General features: G+C 54.4%; 1 protein-coding gene across 3 annotated transcripts in view; it reads right to left on the reverse strand.

The window, feature by feature from the left end:
* The window catches only part of Syngr1 (synaptogyrin 1), a 31,654-nt gene extending 19,703 nt beyond the window's left edge, over positions 1-11,951 (reverse strand). For 2 of the 3 annotated variants that reach the window (XM_071609466.1, XM_071609465.1), the window contains exon 1: positions 11,790-11,951. In XM_071609466.1, the coding sequence (XP_071465567.1) occupies positions 11,790-11,888 (99 nt within the window). In that variant the 5' untranslated portion in view covers positions 11,889-11,951. The remainder of the gene's footprint in view (positions 1-11,789) is intronic. The other variant, XM_027929347.2, reaches the window with a different exon arrangement.
* Between the last annotated feature and the right edge of the window lie 7,456 nt (positions 11,952-19,407).

Raw genomic sequence — 19,407 nt, forward strand, 5'->3', positions numbered from 1 at the left:
GTTAAAAAAAATAAAAATAAAAATTCTTGGTTAGAGAAAATTTTTCACACAGACCTGTCAGACCCAAAAATGAGGCCTGCTGCTCACACTGTGGGATCCTGGGCAAGTAATTTGAGCCTCAGATTGGTCCTTTATAAAAATTAACTTCTTAATATGGAAAGCAGTATGAGATTTCTTGGAAAATTGGGAATGGAACCACCATTTGACCCAGCTATCTCTCTCCTCTGTCTATACCCAAAGGACTTAAAAACAGCATGTCGCAGGGATACAGCCACATCAATGTTTATAGCAGCACAATTCACAATAGCTAAACTGTGGAGCCAATCTAGATGCCCTTCAATGGATGAATGGATAAAAAAACAATGGAATATTATTCAGCAATAAAAGAGAATAAAATCATGGCATTTGCAGGTAAGTAGATGGATTTAGAGAAGATAATACTAAGTGAAGTTAGCCAATCCCAAAAAACCAAATGCCAAATGTTTTCTTTGATATAAGAAGGCTGATTCATAGTTGGATAGGGAGAGGGAGCATGGGAGGAATAGATGAACTCTAAATAGGGCAGAGGGGTTGGAGGGAAAGGGAGGTGGCATGGGGTTAGCAGAATGGTGGAATGTGATGATCATTATTATCCAAAGTACATGTATGAAGACACAATTTTGGTGTGAATGTACTTTGTATATAACCAAAGATATGAAAAATTGTGCTCTATATGTGTAATAAGAATTGCAATGCATTCTTCTGTCATCTATAAATAAAAGCATAAAAATGGGAATAAAATATGAAACACAGTATATTGCCTATTATAGGTTAGAAATTTAATAAATGTGATTTTCTTCTAAAAAAAATAAATCAACTTCTTGGCTGGAGTGTAGCTCAGTGGTAGAGCATTTGCCCGGCATGTGCAGCCCTTGGTTCTGTCCCCAGCACACACACAATTTAAATGAACCTCTCCTCTGGGGAGACTTAGACACACAAATACCAAGAGCCAGGCAGCATCCCGTAGGCAATTAGTAAGGGCTCACTTCCTTCTCCAAAGGCCCAGGAAAGAAGGACCCCTTTGGGGCAATACTTCCTAACAGACCCACATTCCCTGCGGCTGGAAAAAAGCCACTGCTGCCTGAAAGAACCCCCTCCCAAAGCAGGAAAACTCAGGCTCCCAAAGGCCAAGAGGAGAGCCTGGGAGGGAAAGCAGAAGGCGGCAGTCTGGGCCTTGGGACAGCAGAGGAGGAGCGGTGAGACTGGGTCCTCTGGGGGGAATAAAGCAGGCAGTCCTTGGAAAGGCCCGAAGGAAAGCGCTGCATACGTGTCCCCAAGAGGGGAAGCGCAAGATCAAAATACCTGGGAGGGACAGGGCAGCTCAGCTCAGGACAGCCTCCCGCCCCAGCAGGCTGCAGTGGCCCTGTGCTGGGAGGGCCACCAAGGCTGGCCTGCTGAGACCCTGCTGTGGGGAGCTACCAGTGGGGCAGGAGTCCAGCCGCTTGCCCAGCGGTGGCCCCGGGCAGTGACTTAACCTCTCTCAGGTGACTCCAGGAGCCACTGCAGACTTAAGAGCTGTTGAGAGACCAGATCTGACTTAGGTTTGAAAAGAACCTAAGGGGGTAGTGTGGGGGGGAGGGGCAGCCCCAGGAACATGCCAACAGACCCTGCCAGGGAACGAGGGGGGTGCTGAGAAGGCGGGCTTGGGACAGATGGCGCACACCCCAAGATGCCACGTCCCTGAAGGCCAGGGGTCCAACATGAAGACCAGGCTCAGGAGGGGAGGGAACGTCTCTAGGAGCAGCCCCCCAAGAACAGGCCAGGCCTCAGGTTTCCACTGCTGGGCCCCCCACAGTAGGAGGCAGGAGGAAGGGGGACTCTCTCCGGCCACTGGGTGTCCCCTGGGACACTCGCTCTGGGTTGGGCCGAGTCGGCACCGGAACCAGAGTCCCTCTGAAGCCAAGGTTCCAGAGGCCAGCCAGCCTCCATGAGTGACTCGTTAAGGCTGATTCTGCAGGGACGGCGAGGCACGCCCAGGGCACCCCAGGAGCCACCGGAGAACGGGATGTGACACCAGTGGCCAAGGCCTGGGGGAAGTTCACACAACAGCAGACCTGCGGGGGGAGGAGAGGGGCCTGCGGAGCCAGAACCAGGGGCCCGAGACCTCGGGTGACAGCCGGGCAGGACCCAGGGAGGCCGCTGGGCACCCATAGGCCCAGGAAAAATTGCCTCTTTCCCTTGAGCTAAAGAAAAACGCGAAGAACAAGCACCAAGCCAACAGCCAGGCCTCTCCCGCGGCTCCCACCCTCTTTTGAATCCCATCCCGAGTCTTTTTAGAAACAGCTCCAGATGGCGCTCCGTGCTGGTCCGCGTCAGACTCAGAAAAACAAATCTGCAGGAAGCTCGGGTTCCTGGAATCTCAGGATCTTTTCTTTTTATTATTATTATTTTTTTAAAAAAATTATTTAGTTGTAGATGAACACTCTACCGCTGAGCCACAACCCCAGACCCGAATTCCAGGATTTTGGGCTCATGAATTAAAAAACACAGAGAATCAGAGACCCAGGGATGGACTAGGTCTCTGTGGCCTGCAGGCCTCTGTCCCTGCCCCTGGCCTGTTCCGCCACTCCACAGGGAGGGGATGGCGCAGACACAGGCTGTCAAGAAGCTGTGCGCCTGCTGTCCCCTGCCCAGGGTGTGTCCCACCTTTCTGTTTGTCAGATAGGAGCCTTGGAGACCCTGCTGGGTTGTGGTGACACCCTCGCCACCTTCTGGGACAACCACCTTCCCAGTCACTCTCCCCCATGTCAGCACTCCTGGTTGGGACTTATTTACCCATCTGTCTCCCCCGTGAGACCTGGGCCCGCGTGGGCTGGGCCCGAGGGGAAGAAATCCCACTAACCCTCGCCAAGAGCCTCCGAAAGAAAAATAAAGGTAAACACATCTGCATGGCATAGCCTCAGGCCACCGCATAGAGGGGGACCCTGAGGTCAGAGAGGCCCGTGGCAGGCGCTGCAGCAGGATGTAGAAGCACAGTGTCCAGTGGGGTCTGTCCACTAAGCCCATTCCAGATGACAGCTGTGACCTCTGTGATCAGCTCCCTCCCCACGAAGGAGCAGACTCCAGCCCCACACTCCAAGATCAGCAGGAAACCAAGGAGCGGCCCCAGCCCATCCCTAAGCCCCGCCCTATAGGGCAAAAGGGGGCCCTGGCCGCCCGTCTGGAGGGACCAGAGGATGTCTCCACTTCAGATGGAGCCTTCAGGCCAGGGGCTCGCTGCCCTCTTGATGGCCCAGGCTGCTGGGGAGCCGCGAGTGCAGAGGTCACTACCACACCCATGGACAAGTGCAGGGGTTGTCCCAGATAAGCTGCAGAAAACGACACCTGGCGGCTGTGGTACCCCGTCCCCCAGCACCATCTCCGGTTCTGCACAGAGATATCTGTCCCCAAGCCAGGCGCTGGGAGGAGCCCATGGTCCCTGCCCTTCACTGCAGGCAGCCAGGTGGCCTGCTCAATAGCCTCCATCTGGGGCCTTGGCTACTGCCCACATCCAGATGCCCGGTACTCCCCCTGGGCTTCCTTGCCTCCTCCAAGGAGGCCCTGGCAACAGCGGGGCTCATCCTGCCGCCCTCCAGTCTTGCCACCCCGCCCAGCTAAGGATGGAGTCTACTCTCTAGACAGCTCAGAGGCCCGGCTTGGGCCACCGATCTTGCCTCCGGCCACTCCTGGCCTCCCCAAGACCTCAAGCTACCCCCTCATCCACACGCTGGCTCCCCAACTGCTGCAGCCCAGGCCCAGTCCTGGCTCCAGCCTCCTCAACCCTCCCAGCCACTCCTGGCCACCCTGCTCCAGCAAGGACAGCAGTCTTGCCCCTCACAGCAGTCAAATTATGTCACTACCCTGTGGAAGCCCTTCCCCTGAGGCTCATCCTTCCCAGAATTACAACCCCCTCCCCTATGAACCCCAGACCCCATGAAGGTCTTCTTCCATCCCCTCCCCTACTGTGGCCTCAGGACCTTTGTCTTGGCTGCTCCCTAGGATACCTAACTTCCCTCCTGAGGTCCCTCCTCTGAAAAGTCCTCCGAAAAGCCCTCCTCAGACTCCAGATCAGCAGTGTCCCCTAGTCCCCCAGTGCTCTCCTTGACAACACTGCTCCTCCCTGTTGTTGGGTGAAAGTCCCTTCCCAGACTGAGGGAAGACCCTCGAGGGGAGTGAAAGCCGGTTGACAGAGGCCCAGGCAGCCACCAGGGAGCCAGGAGAAAGGGCTCCCCGCTAGTGCCCCAGCTTGGGCCTGTGCCCCAGCCCAGGCCTCACCTCCTGGGAGCTGGGCCCTGCCTGCCGGAGGCACCTGCCCCAGGCCTGATCCCCCTCCTGGGCCTGGGAAAGGCCGGGTGCTGCGAGGGCCCCCTTCACAGCTCCACAGGGCAGGGCTGACCCGAGCTCTTGTGGTAGAAACGCCAGCACAGGGACAAATGGCTGCGCATGACACCTGGCTCCCTCCTCCCTGCCCTGCCCTGCGGCCTGGGAGGGACCTGCAGGGGATTAGGTGGTAATCTTCACACAGGCTCTAGCTGGCCAGCAGGGCCGGGCTCCAGATGCTGAGATGTGGGTGCAGACTGACCCTTCTTCACCCTCCCGGGGCTGTGGAACCACAGGGGCCCTGAGGTCTCATCAGAGAGGGACTGAGCCCAGGGAGGGTTCACCTGACTGGCCCAGGGCCCCTGGGTGGCAGAATTACCTGCATTCCTGCCCCGAACTGAACCTCCAGCCAGAACCTCCGCCAGCCCAGGCCCTTGGGAAGCAGGGAGGCGGGGGTCACGGCCTGGGGAAGGGCTGTCAACCAGCACTCCCGGCCCCTGGCCCCTGGCCCCAGGGGCTCCCTCACCCAGGTCTGTCTGCTCTCCTCCTCTGGGTCCGCCTGCCAGCCGGCCCCCACATCAGAGCCAGCTCAGAGGGAGAACCCAGACCCGGGCCTGCCTCGCCTCCTGGAGAGACCGGCGCCAGGAGGGGAGCCCCTGCTCTGAGGGTTCCCGCAGCCATCACCCTGGGCACAGGGCCCATGGGGAGTGGGCGCAGGTGGGGATCCAGGAGGCTTCACCCCACCAGCCGGGGAACGTGAACTGAAGTGGGGCGGGAGACCTGAATGGGGACAGTGGTGGAGGGAGGGAGGCAGGGCAGCCAGGGTCCCTAGCCTGGGACAGTGACCTGCAGCCCCTGCCACGCCTCACCTCTGCCCACGCACCGCCCCCTTCTCTGCCTGCCGGGCTCCAGTGTCACCTCCCTGTCCCTGGGCCTGAGCTAGTGTCACCTCACTCAGGTACATGCTCGCCCCATATTTTACCTGGGTTCCCGGTTCCCTCCACTAGAAATGAGCCCTCCCTGGCCAGCGTGGGGCACCCAGGGCCTACTCCAGCCCACAGGGTCCTGTCCTGCGCGGCTGGGATCCGATGGGAGGACAGGAAAAAGCCCTCACTGACACCCGATGCTGCTCAGAGATCTGCTAATGACAATCAGCCACCGGATTTGGCAAGGTGAAGGTCACAGATGACCCTGACAAGATGGGACAGCCGGGAGAGCCTGCTGGGGTGTGTGACAGAAAGCAGGAGGCCCTGGACACACAGCCCCTGGACGGGACCAGAGACACGAGGGGGGTCTTCCTCAGAGGCGGCTTCGCCCATCATAAGTTGAGGAAGAGCCAAGAGGAGAGGGCGAGCGGGGAGGGGGGGGAGGAGCTCTGGATCCTCGGCCTCGAGCACGAGAGGGACACGTCTAGTGGCCTGGTCCACGAACAGGAGTGATGACCTAGGAGGAGGGGGAGGGCGGCGGGCCAGCTGAGCTGTGCTGGGGGTGCCCCGTCAGAAGGGCCAGAGCTGGGGCTCTGTGACCAGCCGAGGCCCCAGGTGGACCAGGGCTGAGGGTGGTCAGCAGGTGGGTCAGCAGTGGTCCAGGCCCAAGGAGCCCTGGAATCAGGGTGAGCGTGGGGAGCTGGAGGGGGAGGGGAGGGCTGGGTACCTGGAGGAGGCCGTGAACAGCCCAGGTTTGGCTGAGACAGTGGCTGAGGCAGGTGACGAGAAGACTGTGGGAGGAGGGCGTCTGGGTGTGGGAAGGACCATGGAGTGAGCATGACAAGAACTAGGACTGAGGGCAGGAGTGGCATCAGGGGACATGTCCTGGGCTGTCTATTTGGGGGGAAGGGGCTTCCTACCTGATGCTTCAGAAGAATGGCCCCTGGTGGCCTCAGAAGCCAGGAGGAGACCTTCACCTCTAGGCCCCACCAAGCTGGCTGACCAGAGGGTGGGGGACAGGCCAGGTTACAAGGCAGTCAACGTCAAGGCCACAGCTACTGGGAAGACTCAGGGACACAGGCCACGTCCCACCCCATGGGCTACGAGTTACTTGGGGAGCCTCAGCTAACTGGGGTTCTGGCCACCAGCACAGCGTGGGCTTGATGGCTTGAGGCCACCCTAGCTAACCAGCTACCGGGTCCCTTGAAGTCCCTTTCACCTGGCGCCTGCCTTCCCAGCCGAGAGGAGCTGGGCAAACTCCATCTCTGGAAGAGGGAGCTCCCCCAGAAACACGGGGACACGGCCACCTTCCCAGACTCCAGTAACATGCTCTGCCACACACGAGGACCCCCCCAGGGAGCTGTGCTGCAGGCCACCCAAGAGCATGGGGGGACATTCTTGATTTGTTACTTAAAGATGGACAGGCCAATCCTAAATTGCCTGCCTGGAACCCTCTAGAAGCAGGAGTGGGGTTCTGCGAGGCCAGAAGGCTTGGGAACCGCAGCCCGCTCCATCTGGCCTCTTTTTGCTTGACAGATGGGGAGACTGAGGCCAGGGAGCGCTGGCATCTTGCTCAGGTCACTCAGTCAGCGAGGGCTGGACGGGGCTGCGACAGACACTCCCACGCCCCGCCTGCCTCCCCCCCAGGACAGCCAGTTCTTCAGGTCTAGATGCCAAGTGTGGCTCCTCCAAGCCCCGCCATCTGCCTCCCACCTCCCGTGGGATCTCCCCCCCTCGCAGCCTCTGTTCTTTCTTCTCCAGCCAAGACTTGCCCCGCGGCTTTGCCCAGGCAGGTCATGTGGGGCTGGTCAGGTGCCGCTTCCCGCGTGGCTGGGGACTCCCTCCACCCAGCACTCAGTCTTCCTCTCGGGGCCTCAGCTTCCATCTACAGGGGGACAACGGAGCCCTCCAGGAGCTCACCACCCTCCCCACACCCCGGCCAATGTGGCCTCCAATCCCTGCTCAAGGCCAGGAGAGGCAGGGGTCTTCCTCAGTCCCCACCATGGTCCTTGAGCTAAACCCCAAGACTCCCTAGGCTTCCCAACCCCCAGCTGCTCAAGATACAAGGCAGAAACCCAAGAGCCCACGTCTCCTGCAGGGGGTGACCCCAACAGAGGCTGGAGAGAGGGGCCGCTCAGGAGTCGCGGCAGGCAGGCAGGCAGGCCAGGAGGAAGCCGAGACAGTCGGCCATGAACGCCAAACAAGGCCATGGACCCACCTCTGCCTAGGTGACAGGGCCATGCCTGGTGTGGGAAAGGGCAGACCAAACTTGACCACACCTTTCCAGCAAGGACATCAGCCCCCAGAGGCCTCTCCCTCCAGCGCCCCTGAGACAGCCACAGGTGCTTTCAAAACACCCTCCCCCACCCGAAGCCCTCTCTCCAGCTCCCCATGTCCTCAGATGAAGTCCAGCTGGTGTCAACTAAGACCCCACCAGAGCCACCAGGCAACCTCTTGACCCCTGTCACTGTTACCTACACTCCCTGGGGCCCCAGTGGCTCATCATTTCTAAAACCCAGCCTCACCTCATGCCTCCGGGCATTCGCACAGGCTGCTCCTCTGCCAGGAACGTCCCTCCTACCTTTGTTTGGTACTAGGGGTGCTTAGTGACAAGCCATATCTCCAGCCCTTTAGAGACAGAGTCTCGCTAAGTTGCTTAGGGCCTTGCTAAATTTCTGAGGCCAGCCTCAACTTGTGACCTTCCTGCCTCAGCCTCCAGAGCTGCTGGGATGCAGGCATGTGCCACTGTGTGCCATCTGGCCTTCCTACTATTTTAACAGCTCAGTTGTCACCTCCCCTGAAAGCGCTCCAAGACAGAGGGGTCTCCTACCCCCAGGGCTTCCTTTTCTTAGTGATCTGAGCCTCCTGGGCAGTGCTTGCCAGCTCAATTCTGTCCTCCTCACTGGACCAAGTGCCCCTGAGTGGGACATAAGCTGGCACAGAGCAGGGGACTTGGTATTTGTGGAATGAATAAGTCAGCTGGCCAGGGGGCTCTGCCTTCCCCCGGGACCTCTTCCTGCTGCAGCAGGCTCCAGAACTTCTCTGCAGGACGCCCCGACATGCAGCCTGGTGGGGAACAGGCGAGGGGGCTCCTCTGGAGGCTGCTGCATCTGCAAAGCGAGCCCGGCTTCTCCAGTCAGGATCCACTGGGATGCTGGTGGGTTGATAAAACCCAGGTCTGGCCTTGCCCAGCCTGGGGGAACAGTGACACAGAAGAGCCTTGGTCAAGGGACACACCAGGCTGAGGGAGCCTGTGGCTCAGGGTCCAGGGCGGGTCCTGCTTTGGGGAGGTCCAGCAGCTTGCCTGGTTTAGGGGCCCTCCTTAGGAAAAACAACAGAAAACCACCTTTCTTGTAAGATTGTAGAAAACCACAAGTCTAGGTGCACATACTGGTGGGGACCTTCAGAGCTGCGGTGGGGGCCTGGGTAGTACCGGAGTACCAGCTCAGTTCTCTGGAACTGAGGGGCTCCCAGGATACAGGACTTCCAGTGCCAAACCCAGGAAAGTTCTGGCAGCCAGGATGAATCAGTCACCTGCATCTCAGAGTTCAAGCTCCATCAGCTTTGCAGGGAAGCCCTCTGGGTGTAGGGGGACTGGGAGCTCTGAGGGCCCTTAGCTGGCTGCATCTGCCCCCGGCGCCCGAGTGCACTAAGATGTCTCAGCACACCACAGACTGCCGAACGGCAGCTCCTCCTAGACCCTTCACATGGGTGTTTTTGCCCAGTTTTCTCTATTGTGGTAAAATACATGTCACATGAAATTTGCCATCTTCATCGTTTCTTTTCTTCTTTTTCTATTTTGTAGCGTTGGGGATAGAGCCAGGGCCCTGTGCATGCTAGGCAAGTGCTCTATCACTGAGCTGCACCCCTACCCCAATTTCACCACTTCTAAATGGACAGTTGAGTGGTATGAAGCACGTTCATGTTCCTGTGCAAACATCATGTGTGATTTCTACATTTTCCAATAATCAGCAGGTATTATTATGATGACTAGAAAAGAGAACTATTTATTTCTTGCAAAGCTTATTTACAGGTGCACACCTGCAATGCCAGAGACCCGGGAGACTGAGGCAGGGGGATCACAAGTTTGAGGCCAGCCTGGGCAACTCAGTGAGATCCTGCCTTAAAATGAAAAATAAAAATGTCTGGAGATGGAGTTTAAAGATAAAGTGTCCCTGGGTTCAATCCCGCCCCCCTCCAAAAAAGGTGTCAATGAGCCTGTATCAGACGTCTCTGCCCCAACAAAGGTGAGGAGCACTTTGTATCTAGGTGTGTGAGCATTGCCGGGAGGTGGAGGGAGAAATCTGGGCATTGGATGGGGGTTGCTTGATACCCCTTATGTCCTTTCCAACCCCGAACTTCCAGGATTCTGCACTCTTCCTTTATTGAGTATTATTTTTTGGTACTGGGGCTTGAACCCAAGGGCACTTTACCCCTGAACTATAGCCCAGTTCTTTCTTTCTTTTTTTTTTTTTTTTGGTGCTGGGGATTGAACCCAGGGCCTTGTGCATGCAAGGCAAGCACTCTACCCACTGAGCTATATCCCCAGCCCCCAGTTCTTGCTTTTAAGTCAGTCTTGCTAAGTTGCCCAGGCTGACTGTGAACTCGCCATCTTCCTGTCTCAGTTTCCAGAGTCTCTGGATTACAGGCATGCGCCACCACGCCAGGCTTCCTCTGCCACTTTCATGCTCAGTAACCTGAGGCCGGGACTGCCTCAGCTCCTCAGGTGTTGGGGAGCTGCTGCGCCTGCCCACGATGGGTACTCCATCCAGCTATTTTCCTTTCTCCTGCTTGGAATGTCCTTCTGTCACCCCGATGTGCACAGTGCAAACCCTCCTCCTCCTGCCAACTTGACACCCCCTTCTCCATGTAGGCCACCAGTTCCAGGGCAGGGAGACTCCCCTGCCTCCCATGACCTCGGCCTGGGGGCACCTGGCACTCTCTCCAGTGGGACTGTGGGCTCCCCAGCACAAGGGCTGTGTCTGAGTCATGCGGCCCTGATTCCCTCAGGGCCTCACAGACTCAATAAAGCTCTGCTAAATGAAGCCATCAAGGGAGAAATGACCCAAGCAGATAAAACAGCACACCCCCACACAAGCCAAGCCTCCTAGGCCAGAGGCCCTAGGGCTAGCAAGAGGGAGCAGTGCACACAGCCAGCGAACTTGACCAGACAGGTCCCCAGGGCCCGCCAGGGCCCGCAACTTGCCGCAGGCCTGCTGGGGTCTCTAGGAGCCCCAGATGAATTCAGTGCCACAAACCCTTGTGGATATTCCTGGGGTGCCAGGACACAAAGACAAACAGAACTGGGCTTCTCTACCCTTAAAAAGCTCCCCATCTGGTGGGCCACCCTTCCTATGGCCTCAGGAGGGGGTTTTAACTTTTTTAGATAAAGAGTTGCTTCCACTTTGGGAGGCCAGAGATACGTACTGTCTCACCTACCAGATCCTGATATGGCCCTAAAAAACCCCAGAAAGAAAGGCACTTCCGAACGGTCGGGGTCACAAACAGTCCCCTGACAGTCTCCAGGCCCAGAATCCCCAATCCAAGCTCGTCTTGTCTGGGCCCAACAGTAATGTGCCCCAAGACTACAGAGGCAAGACCTTCCTTGAGTGTGTTTCACAATGACCAACCAACCTCAGGGAGCCCCAAGCACCCCCCCAGCCTTCTTTCCCTGGGATGTTGAACCCCCACTCTGCTCACTGTTTGGGGATTCAGATCCCCAGATCTGATTAAGAACCCACTCAGCACTGGGGGTCCTGGGCTTCACTGGGCTGCAGGTCCAGAATGGGCCCCTGTTTTCACTGTGGGGAGGGGATCTTCCTCCCAGACACACGCGCCCCAGAGACATCCAGGTGTACCCTAGGCGGGGTTAGGGACTCATAAAATGTAAGCGGCAAGGGGGCCTCAAGGAGGCTCCGCCCACCTGCTCTATAAATAGGGAAACTGAGGCATGACAGAAGCGGTAGCTATCCGCACCTCGGATCTGAATTTCTCCTTTCCAGTTAACATTTCCTGGGTGGTTCCCTGCCCAAGGTCACGCCGCGAAGGAGATGCAGATCCTGGTGGAAGCCAGGTATCCGGCTCAGCTCCAGACCCCTCGCTCCACACTTTCCCAGCCGGGCCACAAAATCCCGGTCCCCTGTCCTCTACTAGAGCGTCCAGGGCAGGCGCGGCGTGCGCCCCGGCGAGGTGATCCACGCCCTGATCCGCTTCCCTCCTGAGGCCACCTGACCCGCGCGGGGTCCCCACGGTCGCGCGCCACCGGAGCAGCTAGCTGCAGAGCCGCGGTGCGAGGTCACGCGATGGGGGCGCGGGGCGCACAAGCCGGGGGCCCCGGGAAACGGGGTCCTCGGGAGCCAGCGCCCACGCACGGGTCGGGGAATGGGGACTGCGGCGCCAGCGCGGCCAGCAGGGCAGATCCCGCCCGCGGTCGCGTCTCCGCGGGGCCCGGTGGGGTCGGGGTCGGTCCCGGCGCGCCGCCCTCCACACCCCACCGGCCTGGCCCTGCCACCCGTCTGTCCTTACCCAAGACACGACGCGCAGGATGGTGTGCGGCTGCCGGACCAGGGTGTGGGGGTCGAAGGCGCCCCCGGCTTTGCCCGCTCCGTACGCACCCCCTTCCATCGTGGCTGCACCGCGCGGCGCCCCCCGCTCGGCGCGCGCCGCCGGCCCGTGCGCGTGCGCGGCTCCCCCGCCCCCTCCCCTGCGCGCAGCCGGCGCGGCCCAGGGCTCCCGCCAGGGGGCGTCGTGCACGACGGGCCCAGCTCGCGGGCGCGGGCGGGGTCTGGGCGGCGCGCGCCCGGCTCGCGGGGGACGCGCGTGCTGGGGGCGCGCGTGCTGCGGCCCCGGGCGGAGGACGCGCTAGTCGCTAGCGCGGTGACCTCTTTGCAAAGTGAGGGGGAGGAGTGGACTGTGCAGCCCGTACGGACGCGTCCGGTCCCGGGCGCCCTAGAGCCCTTGGCTCTGCCTGAAACCAACTCCGTGATTATGTATGGGTTTGCCCTTTTCCTGTCACCGTCTGCCCCAAATATAGAGAGGAAAGGGGGCGCCTCCGTCCCCGCCACGGAGTGTGTGGCACACAGTAGGCGCCGCAGGGACATTCACCGCGTGAGTCAGTGAGCCGGGAATGAGTAACCTCCTCCCAGAGCCCCCAAGGCAGCCCCGCCTCCCGGAACCACCTCTGCACCTGGCTCCTAGGTGACGTCATGCGAGTCCCAGCGCCACCTCCACCCGCTCCTGGAGCGACCCGGCCCAGGGGCAGAGACTGGGAAAGGACAATAAATTCTTTGTCAGACTTCCGTCCTGGTTCCCATCACCCTGCCCCCTTCCTTAATTCGAGATTAATTATGTAATTATTTTTCGCTGTCTCTGCTAATCTCTGTGCTGCCGATGCTCAGGTTTTTGTGTCTTGTTCACTGCTGTCTCCAAGGGCCTGGCACACAGTAGGTGCTCAATAAACACACCCTAGTCCCCATCACGCTATCACAGCTTGGGCTACAGCTCTGTGTTTTATGGAAACAGAGGCTGGAAGGAACAGTTCTGGGTGCAGTGGAAAGGGCCGCCTCCCAGGTCTGGCGCCCTGCGGACCCGGTCTCTGCCTTTCCCGACCTTCTGATTCCAGAGCAGTTTGGACAAGGATGTCTGCAGAGACTTTTGCCACCCTGGTGTCCGGTCATCCCAGAAAGATCTGTGCAGAGGAAATGCGTGGTGGGGCTGAGGGCACCTCTAACATTGAGTAGGCCAATGTCCATCTTAGACTCAATTTATTGTTTACTTTCTACCTGGTCTGTGCTAAGGGGTTATCATTAACTATCACATTTAGTCTAGCAAATTTATGAAGTAGCAACTCACATTATATAAAACTTCTAGAAGCTACTCAGGAGGAGGACGTCAGGAGTTTAAGGCAAGCCTGGGCAAATTACCAAGACTATGTCTCAAAATTTAAAAAATAAAATTATATATATATATATATATATATATATATATATATATATATATATATATATATATAAACACACACACACACACACACACACAGAGCGCTGGGGAATATAGCTCTGAGGTAGAGCACCCCAGGTTCAATCCCAAGTACCAAAAACAAAAACAAAACAAAAAAATATTGTAGAACAAGAAAAAATCTTTGTGACTTGGGGATTAGGCAAAGAGTTCTTAGTAGATAGATACCAAGAGTAGATTCCATCAAAGGAACAATCGATCAATAAATTGGACCTTGTTCCTTGAAGGCACTGCTAAAAGAAGGAATGAAGCCACGGATGGTGGTGGGCACCTGTATCCCAGCAACTCAGGGGGCTGAGGCAAGAAGATCTAGTCAGCTTAGCCAACAGGGAGAACCCCTCTGGAGGAAAAAAGAAAGGTGGGGGGAGAAGAAACAAGAGAATGAATGAAAAGAGAAATCACAGTCTGAGAGAAAATATTTGTAAAGCGTATATTTGATAAGGAACTTGCATCCCCAATATACAAAGAACTGTCAAAACTCAATGATAAGAAAATGACACACTTTTTAAAAAGTGGGTAAATGATTTGAACAGACATGCACTCACCAAAGACATAAAAATGGCAACTTTTTTTTTTTGGTACCAGGGATTGAACCCAGGAGTACTTAACCACCGAGCCACATCCCCAGCCCATTTTTTCAGATTTTATTTAGAGACAGGTTCTCACTAAGTTGCTTAGGGTCTCACTAAATTGCTGAGGCTGACTTTGAACTCTCCATCCTCCTGCCTCAGCCTTCTGAGCCACTGGAATTACAGGCATGTGTCATCAACCCCAGCCTACAAATGGTAACTAAGCACATAAAAAGATGTTCAATATCATTAGCCATTAAAGAAATGCAAATTAAGGCCAGGCACAGTTGCCCACACCTGTAATCCCAAGGGCTCAGGAGCCTGAGGCAGGAGGATTGCGAGTTCGGAGCCAGCCTCAGCAAAAGGGAGGTGCTAAGCAATTCCGTGAGACCCTGTCTCTAAATAAAATACAAAACAGGGCTGGGGATGTGGCTCAGTGGTCAAGTGCCCCTGCATTCAATCCCCAGCACCCCACCCAAAAAAAGAAATGCAAATTAAAACCAGAATGAGGGCTAGGGATGTAGCTCAATGGTAGGTAGCTTGCCTAGCAGGCTCAAGGCCCTGGGTTCCATCCCTAGCACTGCCAAAAACGAAAAAGCCAGAATGAGATAACACCACAAACCTATTAAGATGGCTAAATACTTTTTAAAATTGACAATATTGAATGCCAATGAGACACATCGCAACTGGAACTCTTATCAACACCAATGGAAAGACAAAATGGATAGCTTCTTCAGGAAATACTGTACCAGTTCTTTATAAAGTAAATTATTCATTTACCATATGGTCCTGCAATCTCATTCCTAGATATACCCTAGAAAATTGAAAACCAGTACAGAAATATTTGTAGAAGTTTTATTTGTAGTAGCCCAAACCTGGAAACAATCTAAACATCCTGCAAATAGGGAAGCGGTAACCAATCTGTGGAGAAGAGACTACAGTTCCACTTAGGGGCAAAAGCAATGAGCAGCAGGGCATGGTGACACATGCCCGGAATCCCAGGGCCTCCGCAGGAGGATCGCAAGTTTGAGGTCAGCCTCAGCAATTTAGGAATATTCTGTCTTAAAATTGAATAATAAAAGGGGCTGGGTATGTAGCTGAGTGAATTCAATCCCCCAGTACCAAAACCAAACCAAACCAAACCACCTTTATGAGCTTAAGCAATCCTCCTGCTGCAGTCTTCCAAGTAAGTAGCTGGGACTCCAGGTGCTCTGCACTTGGCTTGGCGTTATGGGACATTCTTGTAAAGGTAAAAGTATCAGGACAGAAAAAAGATCAGTGGTTCCTAGGGACTATGGGCCTGGAAAAGATTTACTACTAGGGGGAAGAGGGAACTCTGGGGAGATGATGGAAACATTCTATACTTGTATATGTTGATGATACACAATAAAGTTGCTTATTTATTTTAGTAAGAAAATAAAGCATATTTATTTATTTATGGCAGTAATGGGGATTGAACTGAATGTCAATCTCCCTTTGAGCTATACCCTCAGCCCTTCTTATATTTTTATTATTATACCTATTTTAATTTCATTTATGCATTTATTTATTGAGACAGAGCCTCACTAAGTTGCTAAGGCTGGCCTTGAACTTTCAATCCTCTTGCCTTAGCCTCTCAAGTAGCTGGGATTACAGGCATGTGCCACTGCACCTAGCAAGTATATTTTATTAATAAAATGGAAAATGTGTGTTAAAATTTGCACAATTTCCCATTAAAAGGGATGATTTTCATTGAATGTAAATTCTACCTTAATTTTTTTTTTTATTTTTTTAGTACTGAGGATTGAACCCAGGGATGCTTTACCACTGAGCTACATCCCTAACCCTTTTTATTTATTTTTTTGAACCAGGGTGGTCTTGAACTTGTGATCCTCCTGCTTCAGCTTCCCAAGTAGCTGAGATTATAGGTGTACCCCTTGAGCTGGGTGCAGTGGTACATGCCTGTAATCCCAGGAGCTTGGGAGGCTGGGGTAGGGAGATCATGAGTTCAAAGCCAGCCCCAGCAATTCAGTGAGGCCCTGAGCAACTCAGCAACACCCTGTCTCTAAATAAAAATAAAAAAGGGCTGGGGATGTGGGTCAGGGGTTAAGCGCCCCTGGGTTCCAATGCTGGTACCAAACAAAAGGAAACAAGGGAATACCTTAATTTTTTTAATGGAGAAAAAAATGTGCACGTATAATGTGCTGCAGATCAATAAGTAATATCACTCATTTTTTATTCAATAATTATTTATTTGCATCAGGCTTTGTGGTAGTCATAGGGGCATAGGGTGAAGAATTAAGACTGTCCTTAATCCACTGGCATTAAGACTTGATCATACAAAGGAATGAAAGGGTTTAGGATCCTGAGCTTCAAGATCAGATATTTGGGGGGATGGGTGGAGGTCCTGGCTCCCCCCACCCCACCCCGCGCACATCTACTGTGTGATCTTGGGCAATCGGCTTCACCTCTCTGACCTTACTTCTCATCTGAAAAATGGAAATAAGGATACTACCTGCCTCTGGGGATTATGGTCGGAATTAAATGAGATAACATACCAGGCGTTTTCTTAGAACTCCAAGCTATGGATAGTGGGGAGGTTGGCGCGCTCCTGCGCGTGAACCTCTACTTTTGATCTCTCATTGCACAGTGTGGAAACATCCCCCGACCATCTGTGCTGATGTGTTCCGTGCAAGTGATCAGGCCAAAGAAGGAAGTCAGGCTGGTTTTGCAAGTCAGGCTTTTGCAAATCCGGGGCTGCCTGGATCCCGTCCCACTCTGCCGGAGTTCACCTTCCCGCCGGCCGAGGCGCGGACGGCCGCGCCGCCTCTCTCCTGCCCCCACGAGGCCGGTTTGGCATCGACGCGTCCGCGGTGTTCTCGGTGAGGGTCGGAGGTGGAGTTGACTGGGCGGAGGCGGGGCGGTCCGGGCGCGGGGAGCACCTCGGCATAACTGCAATCTCGTAATGCAATCCCCCGGGACCCTTCAGGATTGCTGTTTGTCGATGTGTTCAACTGTCTTGACACCCAGAGATGGCTGATATAAATGCACTGTTCCGGACGCTCGCTAGAGAAAGACCAGGTCTGGGACAAGTTCCAGGACTAAATAGCAGCTGGGAAATGTCTGCTGGATCTAGAGCTAAGCGGTTTCTATAAGGTAGACTTGGGGGAAAGAAAGCACCCTAAACCTTCATCGGCGACGGATAAGGGGGTGGGATGATGTGAATCAGAGAAGCTTGGAGTGGGCGGTTAGACCATAGGAAGGACTCGCTGCTTCTGGGTTGGTTGGGGGTTGTTAGCAGGATGTGGTGGGCCCTTCAGGGTGGCAATGGGTGCCAATGGATCTGAGTAAGGTTTAACATATATTCAGTAATGTGAGCCGATCATTGATTCTTGTTTTATTTATTTATTTATTTTAGTTGTAGAAGGACACAATACCTTTGTTTTGTTGATTTATTTTTATGTGGTGCTGAGGATGGAACCCAGAGCCTCAACTGGGAGGCAAGCTGTACCTGCAGCCCCAACCCCAGCCCCCTTACTGATACATTTTAACTGATAAATTTTTCCATTTCTTTCCTACTCTATCCTCTGGTCCTTGAAATGAAATTTAGCACAACTCAACAATATTTCTCTCATCAAACCCAGCGAGCCCATTCACACAGGTGAGGTTAAAGCCAAGCCTGTGTGTCACACACTCAGCCAGTCACTTCTTCAATACATGTGGAACAGTGCGGTTTGCCAGGTAATTGAAGACTCCTGGGATCCAGCAGTGACATTGTGCATGATCTCTGCCCTATAAGGATCTCATGGTCCAGGGAGTGAAAATAAGCAAGGTGTTCTGGGCTGGGCTCGCCTAGCACATGTGAGGCACTGAGTTTGATCCTCAGCACCACATTAAAATAACGGTATTGTGTCCATCTATAACTAAAAATATATTTTAAAAAATAAGCAAGGTGGCAAATGAAGTATGGACACATATTCGTCAGAACTTCTCCTGAGGCCAGCCGCGGTGGCACAAACCTCTAATCCCAGAAGTGCGGGAGGCTGGGGCAGGAGGACTGCAAATTCAAAGTCAACCTCAGCAATTTAGTGAGGACCTATGCAATTTAGCAAGACTCTGTCTCAAAATAAAAAATGAAAATGGCTGGGGATGTGGCTCAGTGGTTAAGTGCTTCTGGGTTCAATCCCTGGTACCAAAAAAAGGAAAAAAAGAAAAACTTCTTTAGCGGAGAGGAGGGGTCTATGTCTCCTACCCTTGAATGTAAACCAGCTGGTGATTGGTTGATTGACAGAATGACAGACAATACCAGCTTTCACTGGAACTCTCTAAGCCTGAGCTTTTAAGCAAGAAGTCCTGAGACCACGGAGACCTCCTATAAATACTCCTGCCAAGGGTCCCAGGGGACACCAGCTTCCAGGCATCTCCTGCTGTCACCCTCCAGACTAACCCATGGAATCAGCCCAATGCCTCCAGGGGACCTCAGTTGGCACCTCTTAGAAGACTCGCTGAGCCCCAATGCCTGCAGCACAACATCACGACAGATGTCATGAAATGGCAGGGGTTTTGAGTCACCAGCACTTGGAGCAGCATAAGAATAAGCCACCAGAGGCCTCTGGTGCATGCCCAGAGAGACAGTGGATAAAACATAAGAAGGGAAAATAAAACAGACTGAGCCAGGCTCAGAAGCCAACAGCTCCATGGGTAGAAAGCAGAGGGACACTGACTCCCTGGGCCGGGGTCTGGACTCGGTCTGCACAGCCACCAGTTTCAGGTTTTTTTGTTTTTTTTTTTGTTTTTTGATCCTGGGGATTGAACCCAGGGGCACTCAACCCCTGAGGCACATCCCCAGTCTTTTAAAAAATATTTTATTTAAAGATGGGGTCTCACTAAGTCGTTTAGGGCCTTGCTAAGTTACTGAGCCTGGATTTGAACTTGCAATCCTCCTGCCTTGGCCTCCTGAGTAGCTGGGGTTGCTGGCGGGTACCATGGGACAGTGGAGTTGGGTTCTAAGCTTGGTTGGTTTGCGAGCCCCAGCTGAGTGGTGTAGAGCCGTGTGCCCCGCAGCACTACCTGGGGTCTTCACGATCACCCCTATTTCCCCTTCCCCCAGCTTCTGATTCAGAAGACGCCAGGAGGTATTTATTTATAATTCAAAAAATCCCAGATGATTCCCTTGTTTTGTTTCTTTTCAGAACACATTTTTTTTAATTGCACAAGTAATTAATGCTGCCTACATTCTCACTGTGAAGAATATAGCAGGGTATACAGAATCATCTGGAAGGTTGCTTCGCACCCACCCCCTATGCCCACCATTGGTGAGCCCCCTTCAGTCAGCTCTCCAAGGAATACTCATCCTGTGTCCGTGGGCATGGTGAAATAACCAGAAAATAAGAACGTCTGGGTCCTGTCTCCTGGCGCGCAGCTCCCAGCGCTCTTGGAACGTCCTGTTGATAATATCTTTCCGTGTGCTACCGACATCACTGGGAGCTGGGGGCTCCTAGAGTAACCAAGGGAATGGCAACCAGGGCATACCAGGTTGGATTCTCAGCCCCAGCCTTGACCTCCAGAGAGGGGAGAGG

The sequence above is a fragment of the Marmota flaviventris genome, chromosome 3, assembly GCF_047511675.1.
Source record: "Marmota flaviventris isolate mMarFla1 chromosome 3, mMarFla1.hap1, whole genome shotgun sequence".
Classification (NCBI taxonomy): Eukaryota; Metazoa; Chordata; class Mammalia; order Rodentia; family Sciuridae; genus Marmota; species Marmota flaviventris.